The sequence below is a fragment of the Tribolium castaneum genome, chromosome 8, assembly GCF_031307605.1.
Source record: "Tribolium castaneum strain GA2 chromosome 8, icTriCast1.1, whole genome shotgun sequence".
Classification (NCBI taxonomy): Eukaryota; Metazoa; Arthropoda; class Insecta; order Coleoptera; family Tenebrionidae; genus Tribolium; species Tribolium castaneum.
In genome coordinates this window covers 9,029,537-9,056,072 of record NC_087401.1, presented here as the reverse complement: position 1 = coordinate 9,056,072, position 26,536 = coordinate 9,029,537, and the positions used below count along the sequence as shown (strand labels likewise).

The 26,536-nt window shown below is 29.0% G+C and overlaps 1 protein-coding gene across 9 annotated transcripts in view; it reads left to right on the top strand.

Annotated features, from left to right (window-relative positions):
* LOC661159 (optomotor-blind-like) overlaps window positions 1–26,536 on the top strand; it is a 124,071-nt gene that overhangs the window by 58,449 nt on the left and 39,086 nt on the right. For 5 of the 9 annotated variants that reach the window (XM_064358260.1, XM_015981110.2, XM_015981109.2 and 2 more), the window contains exons 3-4: window positions 8,050–8,163; window positions 8,628–8,781. In XM_064358260.1, the coding sequence (XP_064214330.1) occupies window positions 8,050–8,163; window positions 8,628–8,781 (268 nt within the window). Of the gene's footprint in view, window positions 1–8,049; window positions 8,164–8,205; window positions 8,320–8,627; window positions 8,782–26,536 lie in introns of all 9 variants that reach the window. The other 4 variants (XM_064358262.1, XM_064358261.1, XM_064358259.1 and 1 more) reach the window with 2 other exon arrangements.

Sequence of the window (26,536 nt, the reverse complement as noted above, 5' to 3'; positions counted from 1 at the left end):
TGCTTTAATTAACCATTTTCAACAAAAATCCTTAATGTTTTCAAAGGATAAAAAACAAAATACCGAACATTTTTAAAATTAGTTTACGATTTTTGATGATTTATGACTGTACATGTCATTTTCATTTTGGGTGACTGTACCTAATAAAAGTTACAAAAGCGGAACAATTGCTTTAATTAACCATTTTCAACAAAAATCCTTAATAATTTCAAAGGATAAAAAACAAAATACCGAACATTTTTAAAATTAGTTTACGATTTTTGATGATTTATGACTGGATATGTCATTTTTACTTTGGGTGACTGTATCTAATAAAATTTACAAAAGCGGAACAATTGCTATAACTAACCATTTTCAATAAAAATCCTTAATAATTTTAAAGGATATAAAACAAAATACCGAACATTTTCAAAAGTAGATTACGATTTTTGATGATTTATGAATGCACATGTCATTTTCATTTTGGGTGACTGTATCTAATAAAAAAATTACAAAAGCGGAACAATTGCTTTAACCAACCTTTTTTAACAAAAATCTTCAATAATTTCAAAGGATAAAAAGAAAATACCAAACATTTTCAAAAGTAGATTACGATCTTTGATGATTTATGACTGGATGTGTCATTTTTATTTTGGGTGACTGTACCTAATAAAAAATTACAGAAGCGGAACAATCGTTTTAACCATTCATTTTCAACCAAAATCCTTATAATTTTAAAGAATAAAAAACAAAAACATTTTCAAAACTAGATTACGATTTTTGACTATTTACGACGTGTCATTTTCATTTTGTGTGACTGTTCTCAATAAAAAATACAAAAGCGGAACAAATTTTGCATTTGCGAGCGTTTTGCGATAAATTGTAAATTGTAGAATCTTAATTTTTGAAATAAAGTTGCCAAGTCTCGTCTGCTTAAAAATAAATGTAGAACCGGCGCGTTGCACTAATCGATAATCATAAAATGGGTGCGGGTCTTGTTGAGTGAAAAAACTGTATCAAGACCACATGCACTCTAAACTGCAATTACGATTGACACAGAAAGGGAGAAAAGCATCGCCTCAAACGCTCCAATTTAATCAAATTATAGGTCTAGACAGGTAGCTTGGAATTACACAATCCCCCGTTTCGAAAATGTATATTTTGCAAATGCTTGTCATTACAAATGGAAATTTTTCCACTTGGGTCGATAATAACGTGTTCTTGTGACGATCGTTGACGCGTTCGACCGTGGATAGATAGATACAGAGGAGAGATGATTACCTCGCCGCCTCCTCTTCAATTTATACTAAATTTCCCAAAGGTGCTAACCTGATGTGAAGTGCTTTGGTGGCGGCGACGCCGACACACAGGCGAACACCACTGAAAAATTCATATCGACACGCACTAAACTTTCAACTCGGGGCGCTAAGAAAGATTTTGGCACGTGTGAAATGAGGGCACAGGAACAAAGGCCACTTTAATCATAAGCTGCTTTTACATTATCTACTATTTATTGATTTTCAATAAAAATACACCATCGACTTGTGATTGTCATCAGAAATTACTAGATTAAACACGCTGTCGATTACTCCTAATTTAAATGCAAAATGATCTCGCCTGACCGATCGTGAATTGTTTTTTCTCTAAACTTAAAACGAAATTAAAAATTTCTTTACTTTCTTTTGTCTTGCAATTTTTTTCTGTTCTGTTTTACCGAAAACTACTCAAACAGATGAAACCAAATGATGGGGAAAAAATGCAACTGAACATATACTGGGTGGCTAAAAAGTATGGATACATTATTCATAGGATACAAGGCTACCTTGATTTTTTTAAATGATAAAAAAGAGTAAAGTTTACTTAATATTTTTAAAAAGACAATTTTTCCGAGTTCTGTGGTGGAACACATGCATAACTTATTTTAATAGAACCTGAGAACTAATAGAATTTTGGAAAATGTAAAATTTCGTTAGCCTTAGAAATATTGTTTCTATCTATTGTTAGCTCTTTGCCGCTTGAACATTGGCTAAAAATAAGTAAAAGTTAATAATAGTCCTTAAAATAACATATTTAATAGAAAAAGAATACAAATCTAGCATTAATATAATATTATAAATATAAATATAATAATAAATATAATAAAAAAATGAAAAATAAAATAAATAAAAATAAAAGTTACATTACTGCTCTTTTATAAATTAACAAAATTAAATTTTTGTACCATTTCACTGTTTTCCAAATGTATTCATACTTTTAAGTGACCCTGTATAAAAACTGTTGGCGTGCCAAAAAGATTAAATTTTACGTTTAATAAGTGATATACAATTTTTTTCTAATTAATGTGTTATTTTACAGTTTTAGTAATTTTTGTGCAAAAACCAAGATTCTTGAGCATTTCACTCAGAAAACAAGTGCATTAATTATTTTGCAAAAATAGTATAATTTTTGAAGGCTGTCAGAACACACAAAAACTTAGATGTAATGATACAAAAATTAAATAAAGACAGAAGATAACAAACGAAAAAATTAAAATTTTACTTACTTAATTAATACACTCATCCTTAATTAACAGTTTATTTGTTTTTTAATTTTTTTAATTTGTTTTTATTTTGATTCCATAATGAACTGTAAGTAAGTCATCATTTTTGGTGTCCTTGTAGAACTAATATTTACGAAAAATTTTATGTTGGTAACGTCAATCGTTAATGTGTACTTAGCTTATCATTTATAACAATAAAAATTTACAATTAAATTTTGTATTATCTAGGCCACTGTCAAATAGACACTTTTATATTGTTTCTTTATTACAAAACTAAAAAAAATAAAAATGATTCCTAGATAAAATATTAACGTGTTACCATCTATCATAAAGTCTCTAAATAGACCAAATTTGACAAAAAATATATTAAACAACATGTGGTTTTGCCGCTCGATTTTTAAATGTAAACCCATGCCTTAAGATTTTTTTAATACCTATAGTAATCCTGACTTACAACAGCTTCTTTTAGCTTAGTTTCAAATTTTAAATAAAAACCAAATAAACTTGTAAAAGTGGTACAGTAAAACCTCTTAACAACGAATACCGATGAAAAATTATCCACTAATAGAAGGTGTAAATTTTAATAGGTATAGATTTTGTTAAATTTCTACAAAAATGTCCGTTGTGAAGAGATGTCCGGTATACGGAGCTGTCCATTAAGGGAGGTTTTACTGTAGTAGTATGTGTTAGTAATTTTTGAAACGGCTGGAATACCTGTTTTTTAAAGTTTTACCACAAATATGTAACTTATAATAATAAATAATAATAGGTAATAATATTATAAAAATAATGACTCTCAAGAGTTCTTTATTTCTTTTTCATAAAAACAACTAATTTTGAAATTAAAAAAGAATCACATCTTTAGCACACATTTAGTAAAGACCGTCTAGATTATATTATTCTTCTTATAATAACAATATTTTTCCTACTTTAGTTTTATAAACTGTTCATTATGAAACTAAAAGTATTTTCACGAAGAGAACTTTTGTGCAACTCTTTTTAGTAAATTTTTAGTATTTGTATTGGCAGTGCTGGGCTAAGTGTCATCAGTTATCATTATCACTGTAATTTAGTGTGTGATCTGTTAACAGCGCCAAGTCGTTTATTGATAAAGACCGAATAATTATCAAAATTAAGAGGAAATAGTTTGAACAGATTTTGATAACTTAAACTAAACATAAACAAACAAAAATAGAAAATAAAAAAATAGTATAAATTTTAATAGTTTCATATGACGTAATTGTGGCACTCCGTCGTCGTGCTCCAAAACCATTCGAGCCACCATAGAGCGTCTTATAAAACTTGTATAATAATACACTATTTTTAAAGGCATATTTTAGAATCTGTGATCTTGTAAAATGAGAAGAAATAAGATTAATATTTCCTCTCAAATTTTATTGAAAACGCTAGGTGTTTTTCCCAATAATTAGTGGGCTACGTATCGTATCTTAAGATGTTTTTATGATTAAAAAAACAATTCTATTTTGTTCCTTAACATAACTATCGCTGCTATAATAATCTGATTGAGAATTTGAATACGTTTCGATTTTTAATTATTTTAAAATAATTTTATTATTTAAAAAAAATATATGTTGAAAAACAAATTTTATAAATAAAATAAAGACCGAAGCTATTATTAACTTTGCTGTAAGCAACAAAATCGACGCTTCATGAGTGATATACAGTATTTTTTCTAAAATTTGAAGTGTCCAGTAGTTTATTTGAGGCAAACGTGTCATAAATTATTAAATGGCACACAAGTGTAGACGTTGTATAAAAAATGCATTGACATAAAATCCCGTCATGAATAATGGCCCATCGGTGCCATTATAATTAAAATAATATAGAAAAAAAGTCGAGTGCGGCTCTGATGCGGGCAATAAAATCGGCTGTGTCCTGTTAGCCGGAGCCCCCGTCTGCTTTCGGCTGATAATAAATCATCACCGTGGTGTAAGACCCAGGTAAGGCCATTATAGTCCCGTATTTGTTTAGTGCGTAAGTGCCAGTGGCGCCCGTCAGTCGGTGCACAGCGGGGGGACGTTGGTCCCTTGGGCCGGAATCTTCTTGCATCAAGTCAATTATAAACCAACCGGCGCCTAAATTCCACCCAGTCTACCAACCAGCATTAGCACACGGAAATTGAATTGTTTTTTATAAACTACAATTATTATACCACGCATATAGCGCGCATTAAATTGTAAACACGCTGTATATTCGCCGAGGGATGTTTACAGAATAGATCATAGACAGCTGTCGAATTTTTCAAAGGGGATGGGAGAATCGCCATTATTTTGATATCTCTATTCGGAGCGAGATACGCGATTTTGGGCCTTGTGTGAGAGGGAGTCGCTTGGGCATTAAATTAGCTTTGGAATTGGGGATTCGATATTAGAAAATTCTTGAATCATTTCTCACTGTTTTTAAATCGAACTAACGACATGCAAATATCGTGCATGTAACTACGACTAGTTGTACATTTAATGTTTATTAAATGAGGCAAAGCGTGATTAAAACTTTGAATAAAATGTTACAAACCTACGCGAGATCGATGTTTATTTATGTTTTAATAAAATGTTGTTTGATTAAAAACGCGACGATTCAAAACTGTTATTTCAAATCTGATTTACGCAAAACAAACACACATATGAAGAATGACTACAATAACCAGCGTTACCCCATTTTAAATTTTTGCGCCCCGGCTTTTTTACTTTTACCAATTTACCGAGCAATTTACCAATTTTTACCGAAAAGAAGTGGTCCTTTATTATTGTAGGTGAGGAATGTAAGAAATATTTGACGACGTGTAGAAGTGCTCAACTGAATTATTAAAATATACGTTCAACTTTGCTACAAAGTATCCATTTTATTTTTAGTAACTTGTGTCAATCTATGTACAGTTTAAACAGTCTAAAAAGTAAAATGTTTAGAAAAAGCAAATGACACATTCTTAATAAGTTCGTTTTTTGAGAAAATAATTTTCTGATTTGAAATGTGAATTTGTACAATGTGTTCAAAAATGTTTGGTCATCAAGTCGACTATGGAATTCAAATTCAATGTTTCGTTTTATCAAAATGACTAGTGTAGTTTTTCAGTAATGTCATTACTGTCAAATCTTTGAATTAGCTTTTTACACATTATTTTGCATTGTTCGGCAAAGTTGTGTCAAGTGTAGAATTTGTTTTCCGTAATTTTTGTTGTTGTGTATTTTACATTGTTATTGTTTACAATTGTTTACAATTTAAATTAAGCGGAACATTACGTTCAAATTTCATAGGTGATTTGATGTATGTACAATCATTTTTGAACACATTGTATTTTTTGATAACTTTTAGAAAAACAATATTTTATTTTTGTAGTTGACTACAAAAAAAATTAATTTTCAAAAGAAAATTATTTATAAAATATAGTCTCGAAAAAGTATTGATTAAGATATTACGGACCTACGCAAGATCGATGATTATTTATGTTTTAATAAAATGTTGTTTGATTAAAAACGTGACTGTTATTTTTATAAAATCATATTATAAAAAAATATCTGGTTTTTTACGTTTTTAAAACTCATATTTAAAGCATTTATCCACAAACGTTCCAAGAGTGACAACTTTTATTTTTCTATTTTTGAGCCTAAGCATTTTTACTTTCACCAGTTTACCGAGCAATTTACCAATTTTTACCGAATAAGAAGTAAGGAGAAGAATATAAAAAATATTTAACGAAGTGTCACTGAATAATTAAGTTTGCGAATAAAATAGTGTACGTTATTCGGGGTAAAAGTTGAATTGTTCTAATATTCTTCAAGTTTGCTACAAAAAGTATCACTTTTACTCCTAGTAACATAATAATGATAATCTTCTAATCTTCTGTATGTGCATTTTAGATGATTGAATAATAGAATTACAAAAACCTACACATTCTCAAGCTCGTTTTTTGAGAAAATAATTTTGGTTGAAAACGCATCGACTTAATAATATAAAGTTGTTTATTTTTTAAAAGCTTACGCTTTTCTGATTTGATTGTATCTAAAATACAAGGTGTGCTAAAATGATTCTCATTACATTGATTTGCATGTAAAAAATTGGTACCGCTTCACTCAAATGAATCTTCTATCAGTAAATATCAAAACTGTCAGTTGTAAATTTTACAAATTACATATTGATTACATTTAATAGTTTTGTTAAAAAGCAACACATTTATTATCGATGCTTATTTAGAAAATGGAGACTAAATAATTGTCTGAATGCTGATTATTAGTTTTATTAAGCGGCAATTTAAATTTTACATGACACTAGATGACAATCATTTTAACTCACTTTGTATGTTTTCAAACCAAGTGTTAATAATTTAATGGTTTTCTTAACACTAACTAATCTGAAAACAGCAAATAATTATTATATGGTTAATTTTTTTGCTTATTGTTTTTAGATCTAAATTAAGTTAAAATTTTATTTAACAATTGTTGCGTAATGGTGGTAACTAAACATAACTTTTTACCTATTAGACATTATTTTCATAATTCGCATTTTTTTTAATAACTGTGCGCAAAACTTTTAGATTATTGTTATACTTACAATATAGTTTTCAGAGGCTCACTTCTATTAAACATTAAATATACTTTTTATTTATTAAAAGTATGTAAAAATAATGAACCCCTTTTATACAGACTGAGCCAAAAGTAACGCATAAAATTTATAATTTTTTTATTAGTCATTTTAAAAAAATTCAAACAGATGACAATTAACATTTTTGTTAACTGTTTTAGATAGTAGGTACATATCTTTATACTTCTGGTAATAAGAAAAATAAATAAATACAATCTCAAATAACAAAAAATAAATTTAATAAAATAAAAAATTATTGACAATTAAAAACATAATAGGTTTTACTTTTTTGTGCTTGACTTTTTAAGCGGCATTTGTTTTTTATAAAAAAATTTATATAATTAACATTAAAACAATAGAAAACAATCCTTCTTATAAAATTATACAAGAACAAAAAATAAAGCTCTAATACCCTCACTTACTTTTATAACATTTTTCTTTTATTTTTTATTTTTTTTATTTTTTATTAATTATTATTTTTATTATTAAAATTAAATCAAACTCATGATTATGACTTAAAAACGAATGACGTCAGCAATGTCATTATAGTATTAAAATGTGGCATTAAATATAATACCGACCTGTTTGAGAATTCTTTTGGAAAACTATTTATAAAGAAGATACGACTTTTGTGTGTTACTTTTGGTTCAAATTAAACATTTTTAAAATCCTAAAAAAAATAAATAAATAAATGCATAATCCTTACAGCTACAAAATTCCTTCGTAAAATAATAATATAAGATATGAATTTTCGAAAATTTTTCCATGATGAAAAAAACGAGTTTGAGTTTAAGGAATCATTTTAAAGAAATAAAGCCGAGATTTTTTATGTTTTGTGTCAGATGTTCACTTGGGCCGACAAAACTGTATACAGGGTGTGTTAGTGTTAGGCTAGTTGGAGGGTGAGTTTGAACCGCCGTGTGTATTTGCAGACAAATGTTTCCCCAGATGAAGTTCAGAGTGTCCGGTTTGGACCTGAAAGCCAAATACATACTCCTGTTGGACATAGTCGCCGCTGACGACTACAGATACAAATTCCATAACAGGTGATTTCCATAAAATCTCTAATACCTACCTCAATGTTTCAGGCGTATGTTTCCTGCCTTCAAAGTACGCGTATCGGGCTTAGACAAAAAATCCAAATATATCCTACTAATGGACATCGTAGCTGCTGACGATTGTAGATATAAATTCCATAACAGGTTAGAAACTGAAAAATCCTACTCTTCTTTGCCTAGTTGGTGTTTGACTTAGAATTTCTTTGCAAAAATTTCGTATGCGACAGACCGATCTCACAGCTCACTAATTCGTTCTGTTTGATACGAAGTGTATTCGGGTGTTTGTTTTTGCGAATTCCGAGTCAACAGATGCCCGAATTGTATGTTGAAAGGCACGAAGCATGCGTAATTCTTGTCGAGAAGTCTTAATGAAATAGCAAAGTCACTTTTGTTATTTCGTCTTGCATGCACTTTCCGCCTGTTTGGAGGGTTTCTCATGTGCCAACTTTCAGCCGGTGGATGGTGGCGGGCAAGGCCGACCCCGAAATGCCCAAACGGATGTACATCCACCCAGACAGCCCCTCGACCGGCGAGCAGTGGATGCAGAAAGTCGTCTCCTTCCACAAGCTCAAGCTCACCAACAACATCTCGGACAAGCACGGCTTTGTAAGTATTACACTTTTCTCAAATGATTGGAAATGAGATAATTAGTGGAGAATTCGGACTGTAAAGTCGGGTCCGGGCTTTATGTGGCACTTAATTAGTACAGAGACCACCTATCTTGAACGGTATTAAACGCAGAGCTAATTCGGACTGGCGCTACCGTCCGGCGACCAAAAAGGCCGAAGCGAGATAGCCACCCCGATAAAGAAGCGAATTAATTGATTTCGGACGGAAACACACAAATTTACAATTAGGACGAATTTACGATGGCATTGACACCGAACGATGAGCCACTTCGGCTCCGAATTTAATTGCTGACGGCCTTTCACCACCGCCGGAATTTACGCGCTCGAATAACTCGCATTTTTTTAAACACATTACGCCCAAAACATTTTTTCGATTATTTAATATTACCTTTTTTTGAAAGTTAAAATTTAAAGTTTTATCATAAAAACTAAACATAAACAAACAACAAAAATAAAAAATAAAAAAAATACTTTACTAGTTTCATATGACGTAATTGTGGCACTCCTTCGTCGTGCTCCAAAACCATTTGAGCCACCATAGAACGTCTTATAAAACTTGTATAATAAAATACTATTTTCAAATGCATATTTTAGAATCTGTGATTTTGTAACATGGAATTAATATTTCCTCTCAAATCTTATTAAAAACGCTAAGTGTTTTTCCCAATAATTAGTGGGCTACGTATCTTGAGATGTTTTTAGGATTAAAAAAACAATTTTATTTTGTCCCTTTTCATAACTATCGCTACTATAATAATGTGATTGAGAATTTGAATACGTTCCGAATTTTAATGATTTTAAAATTCCATCCTTATAATAAAAATTATGCGGAACGTTTCGATCTGAACTCTTAAACAAAGATGTGTTGAATAGCAAATTTTATGGATAAAATAAAGACCATTATATATAAAGACTATTACCTTTTTTGAAATTTAAAATTTAAAGTTTTATCGCATGCTTTAGTTCAAGAAATGAGCTGAAAAATCCAAAATTTTTATTAAATACAGCAAACAACCTTCGGAAATGTTGAGCTAAGTTCAACGATTTCTTGTGTAAAAAATCGCTTGACTTTTGTTGAATAAATAATTTAAAGCGTTCGATTCCTCGCTTTAAAACGAAACACATTATTTAATTGAAGGCGACCTTTACTTATCATTCGCCTAAAAACCAGTCAAATCGTGTGAGAACAAATCGTTTTCAAAAATGAAACTATACAAAATAAATACTTGACAATGTTGTATTAAAATACGTTGATTTTTATGGATTGTTTGTCTAATAGTTTAAGGAATTATCTAAATCGTGGTATAGTTTGACATTTGTTTTGTTATAATAAGTTAATTTGTGGTGAAATATTTGAAATAGTTTCACTTTTTTGTTTTATTTTTTATTTAAAAATGAAAGAACTGCTTATGAATTTTTAAGTCGTCTTAGTTTGGCATTTGTTTCTTTGAATAAAATTGATTTATTTATTTGTCCAAAAAATGAGCCACATCACCTGGAAATAGTTTAAATCGTCTAATTGTTATAACTGTTTGATTAAATATTGGTAAATCTTAAATCGAAAAAAATTGCTTTGTTGTTTCATTTAGTTAATTAAGTTGATTTTCAACGATTTCTTGACAGAAAATGTCCCAAATTGTGTTAATTTATTTGGCTTTTATTCAACTAATGAGAAACTAATAGTTAATAAAGAATGTTCATAAATAAATGTTCTTTTTTGTACTTTTTTTAGTTTTAGTACAGTGCAATTTTTGTAAATTTCGTTTTGCTTATTTATTTATGTTATTTTCGCTTTCTGAGTTCTATTTACAATTTAAATAAAGACGGTCTATTATTATAATATTATTATTATTTCTCAAAAAATAAAAAAACAGTACGCAGATATTTAAGTTGATTTAACTAATGTTTGATTTATTTGTCTAAAAACGAATGACATCATCTGGAAATAGTTTTAATCATCTAATTTTTACAACTGTTTGATTAAAAAAATAAATTTAAAATCGACATAAATCGTTTTATTGTATTTTTGCATTTTTAATTAAGTTGATTTTCTGTGATTCCTTGTTTAAAAACGTTTCAAATCGTCGAAGAATCACTCAAAGAGTGTTAGTGTGGCTTTTTTCCGTTTTATGAGTGAGAAAATAATAATTTTTACTGAATGTTCCGTATTTTTTAGCTTTAGTATAGTGCAAATTTTGTAAATTTAATTTTTTTGTTTATTTATTTACCTGTTTATTTTTTTTCCTATTTATTCCGAGTTCTCTTTACAATTCAAATAAAGACGGTTTCTGTAATATTAGTATTATTCTTATTATCATTAGAAGAACAAAAAAACACCTAAATATTTAGCCTACAATTATTAACCATTTCTGCCTTTCTCAAACCTTAAACACATTTTAAGTCAAACATTTATTTACAATATAAAATTCGAACATTAAGTTTAGGTTAGTAAAATTTGTTTCGAGACTTTTAGCAAGTTCTTTCAAACAAAAACTCACTTATCTGGCGTAAATTGTTTAAAATAAGTAGGTATGCGAAAAAATTACAAAAAAAAATTCAAAAATAATGTGATTTCGGCTGTTTTCGTTATAGATTCGTCTTGTTCTTGTGTGAACAAGTTTGGGAATTTAAGTCGAGTAAATTACGTAGAAATCGACTTTTTTCTACAAAAAATTGCTCAAATAGGCGGAAAAGTTATCAATGAATTCAATACTCATGACATTGCATTTGTTTTTTTTAACCATACCGTTAGAACGTTTTTTTTTTACAAAAACTCACTTATTATTTAGCATTATTTTCTATAGATTAATTTTGCTTTTAGCTATAAAATTTAACTATTTTATAATTGTTTTTTAAATGAAACCAAAGTTGGTAAATTTGACGTGCTTTTTATCTTGATTAGAGTGACATAACTCGTTTTTTTTTTGTAAAAAATGCTTTATTTTTTCGTGCAATTTCCTTAAAAGAGGTGGAAAAGTAAACAAATTCGATCAAAAATCAATTACTTTTTTATTTTTAAATAAGACTGAAACAAAGATAATTTTCTTGGTCTTTAAGCATGTTTTGTGTTTAATCTATCTTTGAATGTTAACCCAGTTTGTGCGACTTTATATTGGAAGTACCTACAGATTTTTTGCAACAAATACCTATCTATATTTAAAAGTAAAATTAAATAGAAAAATCAAAAAAATTAGACCCTACAATTATTTATTCAACGCATTGCGACAACTCAGAGAAATCAGTCTGATATGCGTTTTCAATTGCTGTTTCAGGATTGCCTACATATATTTGTCATTGATAAATTGGAACACACATATTAAGACACTAATCATAACACCAAATAAAATATTTGCTATTTATTGCATACCTACCTAAGTGAATAAAGACGAATTTTATCCATGAAAAAATAGTCACCTAATCATTTTGAGTAAACAAAAGTAAACATTTTTTCCAATTTCTATTAACAGAATGCTTATTAAAAATATAGAGCCTTTTTCAAAAATCTTATTAATTCTCACTTAAAAAAATAGAAGAAATTTATCATAAAAAACCATTGCAATAATTTGAAATCAAAAATTTTTTAATGTACTTTTTTACATTTCAAGCTCATACTATGAAAATTTGTGATAACGTTAAAGCATCAAATTGAAGCGGGTTAGAAACTCTATATCGTTTGCGACAAAAGTTTTTTTCTTATAGGCAACTAGAAGTATTTATTTTTTCACTGGCACTAAAACGTGAAACACCCTGTATACCTTTCTACTGAAACAATAGTTTATTTAAAAGGATAATAAAAATGTTTATCTTTTTTACTTTATCCGTGTTGTCAACAGCAGGATGCATAAAGTGTTGCTTCATTCTTTAGCTTCATTTTATACATTATTCTTTTGATAAAACTGTTGTTTTAATGAAGATTTAAGAAATAAAACGACCGTTTTGTTAATAAAAACCGAAAAAAAAGTATTTGGAACACGAAATTAAATTATAAATGCACTTTTATTAAATAAATTTGTGTCACATATTTGAAAACTCGCTGAAAAAAAATGGATACAAAGTGAAACATTTCAGCGTCTTATCCCCGCTTCCCCTCAGCCCCCAGTGTCTCACTTCAGTGTTAAATGCATAATATATGGTGTAGTGCATGTCTTATTCAGACAGAGTAACCCCGCCTCGGGGCGTGCCGCGAATTCGCTTAGGGAAACCCTGTATATCAGTCGACCCTTCCTAACCACACTACAACCCGTCCGAAAAATATCGACCACCCTTTAACACCGACATAATAATAATAATCCGCAAAACAACATCATCTAATTGGCGCATCTTAACGTTTTGCGCGAGCGAGATCTTGTCTCAGTTTGAGTGCAGCGTTCGAAGATTAAAGATAACTCGCACGATCGCCCCCAGGGGGAGAACTGCGCCCGCTTTAGGGGTTGGTAAAAGCTTAGGGGATGATATACCGAACCGCATCGGCTTATACTTCTGTAAATTTGTGTAATGCGATTTCGGGCGAGGCTGCGTTATCAATACGATACAGGGGATGGAAAGTATACAGGGGGTCGTTTATTTTTTACCAATTTTATTTCGGGTGGTTATTTGAAGGTGTGAACAGTGCTGTCATCGGGCTTTCATGCCACCCATCGTCCACCTAAAAGGTGCCCGAATGCCAGTAGCCGAATAAGAGATATCCTAAAGCAATTTAGATATCGAATACAGCGGTTTCCACTCTGTTTCAATAATAGTGCCACCGTTTTCTATCTCCTAGCTTTGATAACGCAACAGTAATAAAAGAAAATACGTGAAAAAATCCCGAGGCCGGTCATAAATTAAAAAAGGTTCCTTCGGTGGTCCTCCATCGATTTTCGATTAAAAGATCCGACGAGTAATTCTCTACATGCGTGCATTATTGACAAACGACAAATAACTTTTATTATTTTAGAATCGATATCAACTGTGAATACAAAGCCCGCGATCCGAAAAAACCCTTATGAATTATTCGATATACATTACATTTAAAAGTTGACAAACAATGCCTAATGATCGCTAATGAATGTAACGTTTATTGTAATATGTCATTAAAGTTCTTTCGATCGATCACAATGGTCGAAATTCGAGTTTCGAAGCGACGCCCGACTGGTTATCTGTGAATGTTTCTTGCTTTTTCAGGCCAAAAGCACGCTCATTTTCATGTAATAACATCTTCGAATCGTGTTATTTCAGTGATTTGTGAGTTGCATGACGATTGCAACTCGTACCTTGTTAAGTTTTTAATTATTCAAAAGTCGACGGCTTTATTCAGCTCCGGGGGAAAAAAGTAGCAATTTTGATGTCAATTTTTTATCACTGAAAAAACATCAAAGACTCGCTAGAGTGCATCCAAAGGACGCAAAAAATGGAAAAATTGCATTGTAAAATCGCAAAATTGAGGTTAGGTGCGGCGGTTTGACGGCGCCGGTCGATGACCCTGCTGCCAACCCAACGGCAAAAAAATTACTAGCTAGGGTTGTGTGCCAATTTATTATCAAAAATATTTAAGTATTGTACCTAGATAATTATTGCTCAGTTTTCGGAAAAATTATCTAACTTTATTAGAATTTTTAAAAGAATAGCTACAAAATATTCAAAAAAATTAAAACCTAACAAACTTTTATGCTGATTGTCTAGAAATTACGGTGACAGATTTCACGATTAATCCCTATAATGTCAAAGAAATTTTAATCTTTTAGCAAGGATTATTATTACAAAATTTTGTACAATTTTTTTGAATTGATTCTTTCTATACCAGTTTGTTTTCTAATCTCTCAAGAAATTCTTCACGCGCCTTTGAAGAAGACTACAAATTATCGAGGTCCGAAAATTTTGATAAATGCATTCATGTTAACTTTAGAAATAAATACAAATTATGTAAACCTACAGAATTCTTATAACATAACATTTATAAAAAATAACATAACAATAAATTAATAAATATTTTATTATCATTAGAGAACTGATAAACGTATATTTGATAAAAAAATTAAAATCTGTAATTAGTAATTTAAAAAAAAATAGTTTTTAGTTGATTTTTATCTTTCGGTTTAATATTTTAATATTTAGTTATTCAATTCGTATTTCACATTTCTACAGTAGAACCTTGATTATCCGTTTCCTTTATGGACAAAGCAACCGATAACAATAAATTAATAAATATTTTATTATCATTAGAGAACTGATAAACGTATATTTGATAAAAAAATTAAAATCTGTAATTAGTAATTTAAGAAAAAATAGTATTTAGTTGATTTTTATCTTTCCGTGTAATATTTTAATATTTAGTTATTCAATTCGTATTTCACATTTCTACAGTAGAACATTGATTATCCGTTCCCTTTATGGACAAAGGCAACCGAGATAAATTAAATTGAATTGAATACAAAATTGAAAAAAATATATTCTAAGAAAACAAGTGTATTTGTAAAATACCTATTAAAAAAGAGTTTTAATCATATGTTTAATTATATGATATAAAAAACGTTGAAATATTTAACCCTATTTTTCGTTTTATGATTAAGAACGGTTTAAATTCATTAAAACAAGCAAGCAAAAAGCTTTTTCAAACTCTGCTCTATTTTTGCAGTATTTTTTTTAAATAACGAATTTCAGACAGAATTTTTTACTTTGCTTAACAAATTACAATTCAAAAAATGTTTGCAAAAATATAGCTTATCATCTCTTATAATTTATTTTAAAAAGCCTTTTGTTTATTTTTTTTTTAAATATTTATGAAATTGAAGTACAAATGCAAAATTAAAGAAAAATTTCTGCTTTCATATTCATATTTAATTTTTTGCTGACTTATAAAAATTAACAGAATCACATTTACAAATAAATGAGCATTTATAATGATTAATAACCAAAAATTTTGGATAGAAAACGACATTAGACGTTTTACCATTTTTTGTCAACCAGAAACGCAATTATTTCGCAAATTTTTCAAAAGCAAACCAAAAAAAATCACTAAGTTTGGTCGAAAATTAAGTGACTCTAAATGTCTTCTCCGATGCTGTTTTTATAAGTTTAGAACTAGTTTTTGCTAAACCATAATCGGAAAAATAAAAATATTAGGCAAAAATTGCTTTTTTTAATCATAAACGAAATTGTCAAAATTTTGTCACAGTGGATCAAAATATTGCCAAACGAAGTCAAACGTCGTGTTAGTATTACAGTAAAACCTCTTAACAACGGACACCGATGGGGAATCTTTTATTGTCTGTTGTGAAGAGATGTCCACTAATAAGAGGTTGAAAATTTTAATTTAAGTTTTGTTAAGTTTATACTTAAATGTCCGTTGTAAGGAGGTGTCCGTTATTCGGAGAGTTTCACTGTATTTAATTTTTTTTAACGTATGAGCACATTTTTAGCCCCAACTCAATTATTTCGGCAAATTTCGTCAAAAATTAGCTAAAAAATTGCCTAATTGTTTGGAAAATGATGTTCTTGAGTTCTTCAAGGGTTTAAGTATCATTGTGAACTAAAGACAGATTCATCTGGCTTAAATAAATAATAGTTTTTCTTCTGTTTGAGCTTTTAAAAATATTCTACAACTAAAGAAACGCCATTATTTTCCACGATTTTTCAAAAATAAATCAATAAAACCCTGAATTTAGTCGAAAATTATCTAACTTTTGATTTTTTCGAAAATATTTTAGTTTTAAACATAGTTTTTGCTAGACTTTGCTGAAAATGAAAAGTGAAAATATTGCATCGATCTAAACGCGATTATTCGTCCAAAAATCGAGGTTCTACTGTATTAATGTTTTTAAACGTCGAGCAAAAACCCAAAAGTGAATGTTTAGAGTTTTAGAAATTTTCGCTAGCTTTTGGATTTGTTTGAATAAACAGAACAAATAAGCTGTTTGTACAGAATGTAACCAAATTGAGAGCTCGTCCGCTAGTAAATCTGTTGAAAAACCGCACCGGCACTAATGGTATTAATTATCGAAAGGGTCCGAAATGCGAACAAGCAATTTGCATGCGTCCGAAGGGACTGATAATTTAGTGATCGGTTTGGAACACGTCGAATCGCGTCGGCCTTGTAAATGATAATGTATTCGTGCCGAATTTGTTCGACACTGATACCGATCAGATAACGTTTGCCTTTTTGTGTTCGCTGTGTACAGGGTGGGATTGGAATTGAAATAGGCATCGAGTTTTTCGCTCAAAGTTTCTTATTTTGCAGAGAGGGTGGTGGTGGTGGTCGCTCGGTCAGCATGAGAAAGCCGGCCTGTGCATATTTACACACGAACTCCCAGTCTCTAACATTGTGCAAATATTTAACCGAACTGTTGGCGTGTCCTCCTCCTGAAAAACTTACAGCGGCTTCTGAAAACACGACAACAATCGTAATTTTCAGGGCGCGCGGCCTGACACTAAAACACAAAACTTCTGAAAACTGTCACACTTGTGAAATATTCCGGCTGTTAGACGCGCGAAGGGGCCATAACTCACACCCTTTTAGCCCAATTTCCACCGAAGAATATTACAAAGGCTTTGTTACACGAAACACAATTTTAATTCTATCCCAAGTGCGGATTTCACGCAAAATTTCAATAATTTTGAAAAAAATAAGGAGCTCACAAAATTTACCAAAATCCGTTCGTTTTATACGAGGTTTGTTATAAGCAATGAATTAAAAAAGTGTCTTCTTAGCAGTTATTTTTACTTTACATAATATAAAATAAGACGAAATAAAAAAGTATCTATTGTGGAAAAAAGATGAATTTTTTGCGAAACAGTAATATACTGTGTGAATTATATAGTTGTGCAAATAATATTTATATTTCGACGGCGAATAAATTTCGCACCAAAAAAATTTTAAACAAATCTGATGATTTGTGCTTTAATTTTTTTTAAAATATATTACACTGAGTGAAAATAGCAGAAACATCTATAGCAAAAACAAGTACTGCCATAAAAAATAAACAATATAAAAATGTAAAAATTTTGCATCCAATTTCATTTTAGAAAACTTTTAAGGGCTTCTTTTAAAACTTGAAATAAATTTGTTTGGTAAAAAATAGAAATATCTGCCACTATTTTGATTTTTTCTAAACGCATAAGTTAATTTGTTGTTTTACATTTATCTTGTTAATGTTAATGTTTGTTAATGTTAATGTTAATGTTAATGTTAATGTTAATGTTAATGTTAATGTTAATGTTAATGTTAATGTTAATGTTAATGTTAATGTTAATGTTAATGTTAATGTTAATGTTAATGTTAATGTTAATGTTAATGTTAATGTTAATGTTAATGTTAATGTTAATGTTAATGTTAATGTTAATGTTAATGTTAATGTTAATGTTAATGTTAATGTTAATGTTAATGTTAATGTTAATGTTAATAATGCAGTCTTTCAGTCGCTGAGATCTACAGAATTTAAATCTTACAGTTTCTTAGTTTTTTAGCTTTTCAGTCACTTAGTGTATTAGTTTTTTAATTCAGAATCTAAAATGTTTCAATTTATTAGTGTTTCTTTTTTTCAGTATCATTTTCAGTAGTTTTTTTAGTTTCTTAGTTTTTCAGTCGCTTAGTTCTTTAGAATTTTAGTCTTAATATTTTTTAGTATCTTGTATTTTTAGTTTCTCAGCATTAAAGTTTCTTTGTCAATTTTTGAACTTTTAATTTTTGAAAATATACATATTCTGATTCTATATTACTTATTACTTAATTAATTTTAATTACTTGTGTAAAAGTCTTACTTTTCTAAGATTCTTAGTTTTTGAGTAATAAATTTAAAAAAAAGTCAAAAAAATCAAATTATTTAAAAAATTATACAGCATCGACCATTTTATTCGCACCTAAGGCGTAATTCTGTTTTGTGAGAAAGACCGGCCCTTAAACCGATTTACTGATGTCTCATTTGTCTCAGAAATAAGTAATCGACCAATAAAAATATAAAAATCACCTCATACTTGTTTATCTGGTGCATAAAAAATTGCAAGACGATTGTCATTGGATATCGGAGAGATATTGCACTTTCACCAGTAAAAGAAACCAATCATAAGACGATTAAAATTGAGCAAAAAATTGTTGTATGATTCTTTTGTAAATGTCGGCCATACCATCTAAAAATTCCGCTGTTTTTTGAGAAAATTTCGCGGTTTCTATTACATTTTTTTTAAAAACATTTATTCTGGAAATGAATTCATATTCAAACGCAAACATTTTGCAAGTTTTTCAGCAAAAACTCAATTGTTTTGCAAGATTTCTATACAAAACTCAAAAGAATAACAAATTATGTCAAAAATCTTTATATCTTTTTAGTTATTTACTTGGGCAATTGTAGCATATTTTTAGACAATCTAGTAATTTTTGAGAAACAAAAACAAAAAAATTGGGTGTTTCATTTAACTTTTTATAATATTGGTAATGCAGAGGTGCCTAGATTTTAGTACTAGTATGTATTTCCATACAGTGAGTTCACTTTCTAGGTTGAGATAAATTCTTACAGAAAAACAACTAATTTTACATCAACAAATTTAGGACAATATTTAGGGTTAACAGTTAATTAACTTCTCTAAAGCTTTTTCTTTGCAATAGAAAATTTTAAATTTTTGACAAAACGTAGTTAGTGTTGTTTGTTTGTTTTTATAATGGTATTTATTGCAATAAAAATTATATTTTAATTTTATTTGTAGAAGAATTAATAAAAAATTTATCCTAAATTACCAGATTATAGTACCTAATTTCTATTTTTGTATAATCTTTTATGACACCTAAATAAATTTTTTTGCTTCAAAAAAAAATCTGGTCTCATGTAAAGTTTGAAAAAAAAACTCAAAAAACGCCAAACGAATATTTAGACGCTAAACATCTACTATATCTCAAAAAGTAGTAAAAGCTCGGATAAAACAAATTGATTTATTTTGAGTTTTTTGAGCATAAAATATTTGCACATGGTAATTAGGTTTAAAAACACACGTTTTCACCAGTTAACATGTTTCTAGTTAGTAATCTGTTCATCAGTTAACACTTCTCTTGCTTTATATTTCTCAAAATTTAGTAAAAAGTTTGTTATAACCGAAAAATAGCATCACATTTTAAGTCAAAATCTAGTTCGTTATATCTGGAAGTTCATTGTAAATAACCGGACGCCACTATAATTATGATTTTTGAAATAGTTGAGGAATTTTTGGATTAGAAAATTGAAATTCTGTTTGGCTGTCAGGCAGACGTCCCTCGAATGTCGATCGGTGTCGGTTTAGCGATGCGAGAACGGCTCGAAGAGAGCCAAACTTACACGAGGAAATTTTTTTGTCGGCTGCTTAATTTTTGGCTCATCGAGTTGGAAAGTCAAAGAGACCGGCCGGCGCCCGATTATGGCCCTTACGCTTCGGAAATTTACGATGGTTTCTCGTCAAAAAGATGCACACAAGCAAATTATCGGACCATGTTCAACTTAACTACGCCGCCTTGATTCTTCTTCAGACATGTCAATTGTTCTTTCGGTTGCAACCCTTCGATTTTTTCACTTGGAGAGATTTTATCGGAGGATGGGTTCGAGAAAAAAATTGGTTTTTTGAAGGAAAATTCAGTTTTTTATTTAGGTACCCCTTTGCCAAGTCTGACGTAATCCACCATCAAACTACTCAAACTTCTTAAAAATCATATTTATCAAAAATAATAATCAGAAAATGGTGCTTTTTTTAATATACTCTTACTGCTCACTTTATCTCAAACACTGAGACGTCCATAATATTAAAATCCCCACTACTAATTATAGCTATTTACAAATACCAGAAATAGTTACTGTATATAATAATATAATATAATATATAATATATAATATATAATATATAATATATAATATATAATATATAATATATAATATATAATATATAATATATAATATATAATATATAATATATAATATAATATAAAGATTATAACTTTATAATCTTTATAAGATAAAAATAAAGACGGACGAGTGAGTCTTTACAGTACAGAAATTGATAAGAAAAAACGTGATATAATTAATACATAACACTATACAAAAGTATAGTAAAAGTTTGAATTTTTCTGTTTTTAAGTTAAACTTTTGAAAGAAAATATACAGGATCGCTAATAAGTATGCATGCAGCCAAATATTTTTTTCATTAAAATGTGTTATTTTTAGTTAAAAGTGTTATTTTAACAATTATAATTAACTTTTACTCATTTTTCGATCAAAGTTCAGACTATAAAAAGCTAAAGTTTGATAAAGAAAGCATTTCCAAAGCAAACACAATTTTATTAGTTCGAATTTTTTTCTAAAATAAGGTATGCATCTGTTACATCACAGAACTCAGAAAAAATGCTCTTTTTAAAAATAATAATTTTGAAAAAAAATCAAGTTAGCCTTGTATATTTAGAACAATTGCAGACAGAACTTTGGTAAACATCTGAGGCGATAGAATTTAAATAATTTAAAGGATATACCGAATTTCAATAAGTTTTGATAAATAATTTTTATAATATTTAACTATACCTATACTTTTTAGCCACCCTGTATATCTAGAACAATTGTACCCATGACAACTGCATTATTTAAAATATTTTAAAAGTGGTGAATTTAAATGATGTAAAGATTTACAAATAATACTTTATAAAATAGAATTTATACTTTCTGAAATACAATTATTTTTGTAAAAAAGTAGCAATTACACAAATTTCAAATTATATGTCTAAAAATTGGTCATAAGCTGAATGTTAGTTGAGTTTTATTAACAACAAGAACATATCTCAACGTCTAAAAACGTCACAAAAATCGCACAAAGTAAAAAAAACTATTGGAAATTTGTACAATAAGTCTCAGATCTAATATTTTGGGTTTGCTATTTTGAATTTATCGGTCAGTGACTCCTCTGCCAACGACAAAAAAATCATAATAGTGGATAAAGTAGTTTTTAGATGTTATTTGTTAATTGTAATTATTCAGATTATTAAACTTTATTTTACAAACCTATAAATGTAATTTAATTTTTTTAAAAATTGTATCAATTTTATCAATTGTATTCCAGATATCTGAAAAAAAATAAAATATGAATTACAACTTTCGCTTCCTGAAATACATAAAATTTACAACTTCTGAATTACAAACAATGATTTTCAAATAAAATTTGTTACCTTTTCTGTTTCAGTTACTGGCTATCTAAAGTACAATTGAAAAAGTTGTCAGAAAATTTGTTTTAAAAAACAAATGAAGTTAAAATTTTTGTTACTTCAATAATTATTCTTTTATTGCTTTGTTTTTATTTTGTATCTTTATTTTTATTATTATTTTTTTTACATTTTTTTAATAGTATTCAGGATACATTTATATCTTTTTTTTAGTATTAATTAAAAATTATCTTATTTTTTAGTTTTCGCATCTATTTCTAGTTTTGGTTTTTTGCTTTATTTTGAAAAAAATGTTTTTGTTTTGTTTTGTGAGACATTAAGTAGAGTAGCGTTAGTTAGACTTCGCCTCTTCGTGAATAAAGGTTTTTATTATTATTATTAAAATTCTAGACTACCTGCCCTAAAATCAGAAAATTTTTAGAAATCTTATAACTCATTATAAAATCATTGATAAGCCTTAAAGCTTCCTTCAAAATACTTTCTCACTTTCTAAGAAAATGTTAAAAATGTTAATTAATTACTAATTGTCACACATTACGGAATTACTTCACATTATTGAAAAAAAGCTCCAAAACGTGACCAAACATTATTAGAAATATTTACGATTTTTTTTAAAACGACAACTAAACTAAATGTTAAATTTAATGATAGGTGTATCAAAGTTTGTATAACACCAACTAAAATAAGTCTCTAAACTAAAACAAAAATTGACAGCTGCTTTTGGAGGGTGAAAAAGAACATTTTGTGATAAAGTCGTCGAAAAAAGAGTTTTTTGAGGTGAGGAGCCGTTTTTAATTTACCCCGTCAGACCTCTGTTAAGTTATGAATAAATTGAGTGTATTTTTCGAACACACCTCGCGGTAATAAGTTGTCGGCTATGAATAACATAAACGTTGATTTGATTATGTAAATAGTTGAAAATAGTTTTATCAGTTTTCATGGCTGTTATCGTGAAAAATCCCTGTCGGACAACTCCCTCGTGTTGTATTTCATTATTCAAGGAATAAATTAACCCCAAAGTCTCCCTGGACGTATCGATGACGAAATGTTTTGGTATTCTTCTGACACGGTTTTATCAATTGATGGTTGAAGTGCGGCGTATAAATACAACAATTAATCAAAAATTAACATTAACAAACATATTGATAATGTGTCATGTCTGTTATCAGTGTTTGTGTTTCTTGTTTCTCACTACTATATTAATGTCAGTCATGTAACAATAATTGGATGAAATAATTAATAGTTTTCGTTATCAGCCGACGTTTGATATCGAGCCGAAAAATAAAATTTTCTGTTCTATTCTTGGACGTTAATTAATGTGTTATCGTCCGTTAACGGTGACACGAAAAAATTATTATTGTAAGCAGATTTTTCGAAAAATGTCAGTGGCTTTGGACAAAGTCCACCAGCAGATAACCTTCGGGCGCTTTGCGAAATTCTCGCGTACTATCGGCCAGTTCTTCGTGTGAACCACCGCATCCTCGTCCATCGCTCGTTCGCCAGAATTTTATATATTTTTTTATGTCGGTAATTTTGGAGTGTTAATACAACTTCGAAATGGCCACTAATGCTTTCGAGGTGTTTGCCTTATGCGAGTCTAGCACGCGATCCGGCTATATACGGATAAGGGGGCGGTTTTGGGGGGGACTAAGGGTGCGACAACACGGACGAGACGTATAATGTTTTATTTACCTTGGATTTGCCGGATATTGACGGAAAACGTTCCATGAACGCGCCATCTCGCACACAAATATTTAATTTCGGATGCTTGAACAAAAAGCGAACCATTTTTCAGGAAATGATCATCGATCGGGGAGAGCGAGGCTTTCGTGTCTCTGGACAATCAATTCCATTTTGGACAAGTTTTAGGGAAATCGGACGCAATCTTTGTTTATTATTAAGTTTTAAGCGAATTAAAATGAATTCGTTTCGAAAATACTAACTTAAACGCACAATACAATTGCTACTTCACGTGAAATATTTAACTGTTTAGTTAAGAAACAGAAATCTCACTGCCCACTTAACTAAATTGTGTGTAAAAGTGAGTTTGTAGCCAATGTTTTCACAAAAAAATTGTTTTACAAAATTTTAAAAATATGTACAGTCACGATCAAAAAGAATGACACCCCTAAAACCACATTTGGCTAGTTTATAAGTTAGCTGGATATTGTGTCACCTAGATGGACAGTTTACTAAAATTTATGACCCAAAAGCCCTAATTTATGGCTCGGTTGGTAAAGGTGTCATTCTTTTTGATAGTGACTGTACCTTTGTAATGCTGATAAATTCCGGAACAGGAGCATCGTGAGGTTATTGTGCATTTTAAAAACACTGCTGCTAGATTTATGCAAAATGGCTACTTTCTTGTTGGTCAAGTAGCCAAGCTACAAACTTTTCCATAAAAATTTGGAATTTTTTAAATTTCTTAATTAAGAAATTGCAATAAGCTCTAAATCAGCAAAACTGTATTGCATTATTTTTCACCAAAAATGACAAGAAAAGTGAATTTACTATTTATTTTAATATAAAATGTGCTTTTTATTGCTAGAAAACTCAAAATACGAGTAGTTATAAAAATAAAAACACTAATGTCAGATTTACGCAAGATCGATATTTCAAAATAAGACCTAACGTAAAGAAAAGTAATTTTTACAATACTTATATTTTAAAAATAGTATACAAAAAAGTTAAAATCTTGTATAACTTTTGATGTCATACAGGGTGTCTTAAGTCTTGTGGTCTAAGTAAAAATTAATATTTCTAGTTGAGTTAAAAAACAAATAATTACGTAAATGATTTAGGGTTAAATATGCTACAATTTGATGCTTTTATGGTGTTCACAGCAACACCATAAAAAATTAAACAATATCAATTGGTTTATCCTATAGATAAATTTTTTTAATCAACTAGAAATATTTATTTTTGCTCGGGCCAAAAGATATGAGACACCCTGTATAGCCAAGCTGCATTTTTTTTCTATAAAAAATTAGAGTCTTGTTGCTTGAATGTCTTCATTAAAAACGAAAGTGGCAAAAATTTTAAAACTTTTGTGATTTGTGAAGTTGCACTTGTGGAAAAAATTAATTAAAATTTTTGAATTTAATTTCTATAAATTAATATCCAAACAGTTCAAAAATTGTGTATTTTTTGTGTTTCGTTAATATGAGTAGATAGGACGCGAACAATTTCTTTCAAAAGTAACAAAAATGTGCTATTTAGAAGTTTTAGATTTTTTCAAAATTTCTTAAATACATACAGGGTGATTCAAAAGTCGCATACTATCTGTTGGACAGTTATAAAAGACATTCAACTGAGTTTTAAATAAACCCATAATTATAAATTTTAAGTATTTTTTAAGCTCCTCAGAGGTTAGATTTTTAAGTTTAATTTTTGGCACTTTGTTTATATGTTTTTTTGTATTAGTAGATCGTGTCTTAATGTGAACAAAACATCTAACAAATTAGTAAATTCGACAATAAATTAAATTTGAAAACATGGAACAAAAGAGCAACAATTAAGACAGTTTTTTTCAACGTTCAAAAGATGGTCCCACATTTTTGAATCATCCTGTAAGAATACATTTTGGATATAATTTTCAAAAACATATTCAGACCGTTTAACACATTTGTAATTTTTTAAGCTATGGTAACAAAATTCGCCAAAAACTTCTCTGTTTGTAGAAAACTAAAAAACTTATCTTTGTTTTTTTTACCATGTCGCCACACCAAAAACTTTAATACTTTTTTGATTTTTGAGGTTATAGTTTATTTTTGAATCTGTTGCGCAAAGTGACCACTGTTCTGATTTTTTAAAATTACCAACAAAGTGACTACAAGTCTTAGATTTCCATCCATAAAACAGATTTTGTTAAGTTAAAATAAACTAAAACAAACAACACAAATAGAAAGTAGAAAAAATAGTATATTATTACACTTGTTTTATAACTTATAAAGTGTAATATACTATTTTTTCTACGTTTTTTTATAATATAATATAATATAATATAATATAATATAATATAATATAATATAATATAATATAATATAATATAATATAATATAATATAATATAATATAATATAATATAATATAATATAATATAATATAATATAATATAATATAATATCATATAATATCATATAATATAATATAATATCTATCTTATAAATTTCTATTAAAGCACTTCTTCGTCGTGCTCCAAAACGATTCGGGCCACAATAGAGCGTCTTATAAAACTTTTATTATAATATACTATTGTATATAAATGACGAAAATTTATATTTTTTAAGTGTGATTTATAAAATTATCGTGCATTTTCCAAAAAATTTCTGAATTTAGCCAATTCGAAAAATTTTCCAAAAAGCTAAAGTTTGGTAATTTTTTCAAAAAATCTTCGCAAACAAAGCCGAATGACATCTCATTTATCTGCCCGCAATCACTTAATGTTGCGCCCCTCGGCCAGGTCATCCCTTGACGTAACAAGCACTTCAATATAAAACCCATCGATAGAATCTCCTTCGTCCGGTTTTCATTGAGTAATTCTCAACTCTCGATGTTGGGAATTATCGTTTTCGGGGATCTGCAAGAGGTGAGGGCGG